The sequence below is a fragment of the Mytilus edulis genome, chromosome 3, assembly GCF_963676685.1.
Source record: "Mytilus edulis chromosome 3, xbMytEdul2.2, whole genome shotgun sequence".
NCBI lineage: Eukaryota > Metazoa > Mollusca > Bivalvia > Mytilida > Mytilidae > Mytilus > Mytilus edulis.
The window spans coordinates 57,865,859-57,874,655 of NC_092346.1; the positions used below are offsets into that span (position 1 = coordinate 57,865,859).

The following is an 8,797-nucleotide window of genomic DNA, read 5'->3' on the forward strand; positions in this document are numbered from 1 at the left end:
CTTTAATATGTCAGTGCAATAATGCAATAATGCTATTCTGAAGATAATCACAAATGTTGACATACATGTATATGACAATACTTTAACATACAAAATGTATCAATAAACCATGATTGAAGGTGCTTGACCAAATAATCTCAGTGGAAATGAGAAATGCCAATGCTATTGCAATTACATACCAAATACCATGATTTATAATACATTTATGTAAGTGTTCTCTTTAAACTGACCAAACTTTTCAAATATTTAGTCATAGGATCATTTCAAAGGGGCAGGGCCAAAACTAAACTTATACCATTGAATCATGTAATCTACATTTGTACATGTATAAGCTACATTTTGTACAATTGATTACACAAAAATGGAAGTCTTTCTGGTACATATATCAAACATATAGTTTTGCTGAAAAAACATGACTAAATTTACATGTATGGAAAATTAAATAAGTTCCTCAAATAGTTTAAATATATTTATTTATAGTGGATTGAGAAACAAGTTCTTGCAACTTATATTAATCCCTTTCCACTTTGCAGGGGGGTGCCTTGAAACAGCATTAGCCTGCTCTTTTTCGAAATCTACAAGGGTGTCCCTCTCTTAACTCAGGTCAGCCATTTATCGTCCCCTTCCGACGGACTATCATCGCTTCCTCAATACCATACTCGCAAATGGTGCCATGGGAGAGCCAGGGCAAATTTTGAACAAAAAAGGAAATAATTTGTGTCAAATATTTAAGGTAGATACATTTTTTGTACATGCATGACTTGTTGGGGTAACTAGACAATATCAAACAATTTACATTTTATGTTTAACCTGAAATCTCTTGATTATGAACCTTAAAAGGTTCAATTCAAGTTTTAAAAAAATCAATGAAGATTTGAATCTTTATCCATAAAATAGAAGACTGTCCATAAATCAGTGAATTCACTATAAACAATAAATTTTACAATACTGTATATACTGTTTCAAATGATTATCTCAATCAGTATTACAAAGCAGTGTTCATTAAATTCTAAGGTATGACAGCTGGGTTATTAATTGCAATTGTAATAAAAACTCTAACCGCAGACTGAACTTACTGTATATGTGCTACTAATGACAAAAGAATGAAATATCGCTTTATGTTGACTTTGAGACTTTCATTGCAAGCAAGAAGATAAAACAGGCTTATCTCAAAGAATATTCCTTATTAGTTAAGATTTACATTTTGTTTTTAGTTTACATGTACACTGTGCACATATAAAATATATGTACATGCATGCAAATATCTGACAACAGTCTTTCATCTTTATCTTTATTACCAAAGTGTATATAAACTATATATAGGCATACCGAGGAGTTTAAATCAGCACTCCTCAGCAATCGCGACTAATTGTGCGCAGACCAACCCGTCACATAATAGCCGAAAGGAATCTGTGACGTACCCATCCTAATTTCATAAGTGGGAAATACAGATACAGATACAGATACAATTATATCAGACATACATTTTCTTTGAAAGTCAAGAAAGTGCTGAAGCTACACACAAAGAATAATTGTTTAAATATTTAAAACTGTAAACAATGGTAATTTCTTGACATAATTAAACTGTCAACACAAATGACTTTTCATATATTTTTTGGTAAGATATCATATGACAAAATGTATGTGTAGATACCATGATTGAATTTTTAATTCATTTTACAGATATTTATGCTTCATTTAGTCATTGAAAATATCATTCTTTTTTTTCAGTTTGAAACAGTTCTTGTTAAAGACTTTGTGATATAAAAATTCAGAGGGAATCTACAATTTACAAGTAAATAGTGTGGCAACGTATAGCCACTTATCATAAAACGTGCAGATTCTGCAGAATTTTTGGTTTTCTTTTGTTGTACTGGCTTTATATCTACGTGTACAAGAAATAGTTTCACTCCTTAGTATTTAAAACTTTCAATGTTATCTCTAATGTGAAGAGAACACCTGGATAAGAATTTAATAAACTTTTTACTGTTGTGTTTTAAGTAAAAACAGAAAGAAAACTTTTAAAATTTGCTGTACCTGATTCCCTGAGCCCTTCAATACAAAAACTAGTAAGCCTAGTATCCACAGGGCACATAGGAGTACCACGAATCTGTACTTTCTCCGCAACATCTAATTTTCGTGTGTGGCAATCACATCATGGAGTATTGAAGAGTGTAACTTTTTCCACCAATCAGAAATGTCAAATCAATTAACCGCGGATTACAATAACAGTCCCACGTGTACTATCAATCAACAATCAGCTGTTAAACAGGTAAACAGTAACGTGAAATTTTGCGTGGCGGAAACGAGATTCTCCATCGAAGTCGTATGTCACTTTATGTATATTACAAATAATTAAATAAATATTTAATCCATCTATAATATAGCTTGAAAATCATAGAAAAGTATACTGAGTGACGATATATATTATTATGTCAGAGGTGAAATCGAAGGTAACATATTTTAAAATCTTTAAACAGCAATAAATATATATATATAGTGATTTTGTTGCCATTGCTGGAAAAATAGAAAATATGTCATTTTCATTAGATAAAGGAAGCCAAATTAAAAACTTTTTTGTTTACACATATCTGAGACTACTATAACACAGTGTTATAGTAGTCTCAGCACATATGCAATTTGAATATCAAGTTTATAAGTTGACTTTTTTTCAAAAGCAAATTTTATACATTTTTTTTATGTTTGAAGCTACATGATTGTCACAACTAATCACTATTTATACGACCGCAAAAATTAAAAATGTTTTGGTCTTATATATTGGTATCACGTTGTCAGTGCACGGTCCGAAGACGCGGATGGTTTCCGGATAATAAGTTTAGTATAAGTTAATAGAATTCAATAAAATTTTAACACTATGTTTTTAACCACAAAAGGAAGGTTGGGATTGATTTTGGGGGTTATGATCCCAACAGTTTAGAAATTAGGGGCACAAAGGGGCATAAAACAAGCTCAGCCTGTTGTTTTTTTCTATGGTTGGGTTGTCTCTTGGCACATTCCCCATTTCAATTCTCAATTTTATTTATCTATTTTCAGGACAAAAAGTTGTGTACAAGTATTTCAATTGCTCTGAAATTACATATACCACAATGTTCATAAGATTGGGATTTATTTCAAGGGTTATGGGGCAAACAGTCTAGTAATTAAGGGACAAAAAGGGGCCAAAAACAATCATTTTTGTAGTTTCAGGACAATAACTTATGTATAACTATATAGATCTGTCTGACATTGTACCACAAGGTTCCATATAACAAAGGCTTGGATTCAGTTTGGGGTTAATATCCTTCAACAGATAGGAATAACGGGCCAAAAAAAAGGGCCAAAAAGAAGCATTTTTCTAGTTTACAGACAATTACTTTTGTTCAAGTGTATGGATCTCTCTGAAATTATACTAGGTTCTACAAGGTTTCTTACTACAAAGGAAAGGCTGGAATTGAATTTTTGGGTTCTTGCTTCAAGGGTGGAAGTTTCAAGAAGTGAGAGACCAAAAAAAGGGGCCCAAATAAGCATTTTTGTAGTTTTCAGTCAATAACTTGTGTTTAAGTGTATGAATTTCTCTGGAATTATACAAGTTTCCATACCATGAAGGGATGGTTAGTATTGACTTTTATTTTGGTGGGGTTTTTTTGGGGGGGGGGGGTGTAATGGCTCAAACAATTTGGAATTAGGGACAAAAAAAGGCGAAAAACTAGATTTTTCTGGGCAATGGACAATTAAGACAATTTAAAAGCAGTGTAAAGGAGGTAACTCAAAAACATTTAACATACAATGTTGGGTATGTGTGGATTTACCTCCCTTACACTGCTGGTAAATTATGTATAAAGAAATGTCAGGTTTTGGAATTATTGCAAACAAGGGGGGTGGTAGTAGTTTTCATTTTTTTTCCTCCACATTTCTCAAATTCCAAATTTTTTTAAAGTTTGAAGAAGAAATCTTCTATTGCACAATATTGTGCAATAGATTTGTAACATCTTGACTTTTGTTTTGTGTCAGAAACTCATATTATGTCGGACCATATGAGTATAAAACGGGCCGGACCATATGAGTATTTGGACCATATAGGTATTTTTTTTGAATTACATTATAAAAGTTTCAATAATACAAAAACTTTATCTTACAAACCAATCATGGTTACATGACAATGCATTATTTTATAATTCGAATACTACGTAAAAATTAAATATTGTCCGGAACATACACACTGTATACTAGAAAACTTCATATGTAGCACAGTAAGCGACATTTTACACACATACTGCATAGCATAGACTAGTTTATTTTTCCAAAAAACAGGGCCCATAAACAGCATACATACAAGTTTGATACTACAATTTAAGTAAATCAACCAACAATAAGACTACAAATACCTCGTCCATGTTCATATCCTTTTTCGTGTTGACTCAACAAAATATTTAGGACTAAACATCTCGGAAAAAAACTTATCTTAGAACACCTACACTGGTGCTGTAACTAAGAAGGCAAACGACACCCTGGATTTCCTAAGAAGAAACTTCGGACATTGCCTACGAATAAGAATTTTACACCTTCGTCAGACCAGCTGTAGAGTTTGATACCACCTCGAGTTATTATTTGAAATCAATATGAAAATCAACGATTGTTTGATGATCGTGCCCATTCAAAACAAAATTAGACAACTATCCCAAATAACGAGGATTATGACAGTCGTAGGTGCATTCTACATGCATTGAGAAAAAAACATATCATAAAGCCAGCTATAAAAAGGCCCCGACCTGACAAATGTTGAAACAATAAAAATATAAAAAAAAACTGACCAATTAATGAGAAACCGTGAATGAACATGAAAACACAGGTATAACAAACATCACCCAACATCATCCACTGAATTACAAGTTATCAAAATAATGATGCCCACTAACAATACATGTACTATGTATTTTGCTCATAATCCAGCCATAGTACCTGATGTTCATTAGTTTTCGTTTGTTGATATGGTTCATAAGTGTTTCTGTTTCTCGTTTTCATATAGATTAGACTGTTGGTTTTCCCGTTTGAAGGGTTTAACTCTAGTCATTTTTGGGGCCCTTCATATCTAACTGTTCGTTGTGAGCCAAGGCTCCGTGTTGAAGGTCGTACTTTGACATGTAATGGTTTACTTTTATAAATTGTGACTTGGATGAAAAGTAGACTCATTGGCACTTATACCACATCTTCCTATATCTACAGTATATAGTAGGCTTATAAGCCGTATTAACAGGAAATACCGAAAGGTGAAGCTATGAGACACATAAGACAGAATAATAATAATGAGACGATAAAAGATACTGAGTTTTAAACCCAAAAGAGATCATTAATACACGCAATAACAGGATTTTAGAAATGATAGTAATAATAAATTGCATGCATGTTTATGTGAGTGAGGGAGGTCATTTATAACCGACAAGACATTAAGGTTGACATTTGCTGTATCATGCTTATATCTGTATCAACATATGGATCTTGTAGAAAGTCATTGTATCGGAGTTCAGTTTGCCGTCCATTATCACTGAACTAGTGTACATATTTCCTATATCCGGGTGCGGGAGTTTCTCGCTACATTGAAGACCCATTGGTGGACTTCGGCTGTTGTCTGCTCTATGGTCCGCGGTTGTTGTCGCTTTGACACATTCCCCATTTCCATTCTCAATCTTATATACTTATGTCATTTACAATTGATTGTCCTTCATATGAATATCATTTCATTTATAAAACAACGATACAAACAAAATTATCTCATAGTTTTATATTTCAGAGATACGGTATTTCACAAATAGTGGCGTGGTTTAGTATCCAAGAAATGGGAGTGCATGGCTGATTAAATACTTTCCTTTAATCAAAATTAATGTCAACAAAAAAAGAAATACGCCCTAAATTGAAGTATAACCAACAGTCACGTATAATTTTCCCCATACAAACATAAAACAAACCAGTGCTTGCTTAGACGAGACTGTGAGCGAACAATTTAGAGAACATATCTTTTGGACTATTTAAAGTAATGTTACTTTACGTATCAAGATTTCCATACATTTCCAACAGGACAAAGAGGATATAAAGATGATAAAGTCCTAGTACCTCAGTGAGACCTCAGTTTATGTGTTCTTCGTTTTTTCTATGGTTGAGCAGTTTACTGATATACGTACAGTTACATACATAAGTATACAGGTGGTTGGGCAACACATTCTTGCACTGCCGTTTAAACGTCATCAGTTTTTTTTATTGATGTTTTCAAGATAAGGAATAAAAAAATAGCAAATAACAACAAAAGAAACAAAACAACCAGAAACGTATTACCCTTTTGTTTGTTTTGTAACAACCAAATTTATATAGTCGCTACAGAATGCAAATAAAGGTTAAATCAAATAAATAATACATTGAGGTATTACTAGTATACGACTTTGTTAAAATCAATATATGCCAGATTTTGTATTCCTTCTTTGAGATTAAGTGTCGTTATAACCACATGAGACATATTTCCCAACGCAACAAGTCATTACGTGTATTTAGAACAAAAAACCAAATGATATTGATACTATTAAAGAAAACAAAGGGTATAAGGGTATCCATCCACAATTTATAACCATCTAAAAGGTTGTTTCAACTTTTTTGTATAAACAAACTGTTCAATTTCGAATAAGCCTGACATAACACTACTTTTGAGAAGAGGTTTATGATAAGTTAGAAGTATGACTATATATCGACAAACGGTCTATTATCGGTATGGGAAGTCTTATCCTACAACGAATTTAAAGTAAACCAATTTAGACGAGAAATTTAACGGCATGAATATGTACAAAACAATAAACAAAAACAAAAAAAAAAAATGATGTGCAGCCACAAACGACAACTATTGAATGCATGCTCGTGACATCCACATTCATAAAGTGGCAACGTTAAACATGAATGCTGTCGCCCAGTGCTCCTGCTTACATACGAAAGTGATATAACAGCCCTGTTATCATTAGAACAAACAAGTTTCAAAATACTGAAGAACTGAAAATCGGATGACCGCAAATTCTGGAGGATGCTCATATTATCTATACTTGAAAGTAGGGTTAAGATACACAAATATATTTTTTCTGAGACAAGTTCCTGCGTGGATAATGAAGTCAACAAAAACATAATGTGTCTATTAAAGACTAAAACTCAATAGGTTATTGTCCGTCAGTTTAAAAACATCGACGGATTTTATGGTTGTGAAGATGCATAGCAATATATTTAGATGGTTTTTAATTTAATGATTTCAAAATCAATATTTATACTGAGGAAAACAATATTTAAAGAACCAATTAGAGTGTATCATTCATTCATTCAGTCATTCATATTTGTACCTTATAATCCCACGACCAAACTTAAAATTAACATTTGTTTATGAATAATGCACCCATTTCTGATTTCTTGTATGATGGAATAAACTGAAACGAATATCATGTATTCTAATATGTTTTTATTTTCTAATGGCATTCCAAACTTCTCCGACCCTTCAACCCTGACGGCCCTCAGTCCATTGTAATAATTATTCAATAATGTGTTCTTGTCCTGGCTATTGTGAAATATTTGTCACTTGACGTAAAGCAAACAACAATCCATTTATCGTATTGAGAAGATACGTACGAATGTCAGAATATTGGAGATATGGTAATATTGCAAATGAGGCAGCTATCTCTCAGAAAACAAAAGGACAAAGATAACTGAATATACTTTACGAATAAAACATATGTAACAATTAAAAAAAAACCATTTTGATGGTGTCAGTTTTAGAAAGTTCAAGACACTAACAACAATAGCAAACACATCAGTTTAATCATGACCAATAAAAAAATTTAAATCGAAATATAAGATAACTTGACAGTAATACGGCTTTGTAATGAAATGTATCTTGAATGTTTAATACCGTTATGTTTTGACAGTATGAATAAGGTTGGTCGAGTGTCTTCCGCCGCCTTGGATCGGTAAAATAGCAGAAAGCAAAAGGTCTAGATCTTTTATGAAATGTACAAATTTTGAGAGAGAATTTCATGCATTGTAAGACTTTTCACGTAAAATTAAAAAAATGTATATAACATAAAAATATTGTCCCCCATGAAATATTGTCTGTCGGACACAATTTCCGATGATATAAAATATTATCCACTGACAGTATTTCATAATGAAATATTGTCCTTGTCCATGAAATTTTGTCACCTCCTTCTGGACAATATTTCACTATGAAATTCTGTTCATGACAATACGTACTTCACTGACTTTGAAAATATTTTTTAATCTTATTATTACACAGTTAGAAATAGTATACAAGCATGCAGCATGCACATTTTTAGATTTATAATTGAAATTGTTTGTATAGTTAGGATTTTGTATTATTACAAATAGTGAGTTTCAAATTTGCATAGATACATGTACTTTACAAATGGTTAATTATAGATTTAAGAATTCTCTAATGCATGTCAAATTTATTACATTATACTGTACAAATATAAGTAAAGTACTGTCGATCGTTTGTTTTGTAAATATATACACAGGCACGTGTTGCAAAAAAATAAAAATCCTATATACCTTCTCTTACATGAATATATGTTGATAACCTGAGATTTCACTATGAAAATTTGTCCTTCTCTGGACATTTTTCCATAGACGAGGACAATTTTTCATGATACGTAGTTATGAAATATTGTCTTGTGGTACAATAATTCATAGGACAATATTTTGTTTACACCCTGACCCTATAGTTTTGCGGTTTCTTCTCTCGGGAGGCACTATATTAGAG

At 32.1% G+C, this 8,797-nt stretch overlaps 1 protein-coding gene across 1 annotated transcript in view; it reads right to left on the reverse strand.

Annotated features, from left to right (window-relative positions):
* LOC139514399 (polypeptide N-acetylgalactosaminyltransferase-like) overlaps nucleotides 1–2,197 on the reverse strand; it is a 40,075-nt gene extending 37,878 nt beyond the window's left edge. Inside the window, exon 1 of the mRNA XM_071303579.1 lies at nucleotides 2,038–2,197. Within this exon, the coding sequence (XP_071159680.1) occupies nucleotides 2,038–2,130 (93 nt within the window). The 5' untranslated portion in view covers nucleotides 2,131–2,197. The remainder of the gene's footprint in view (nucleotides 1–2,037) is intronic.
* Nucleotides 2,198–8,797: the final 6,600 nt, after the last annotated feature.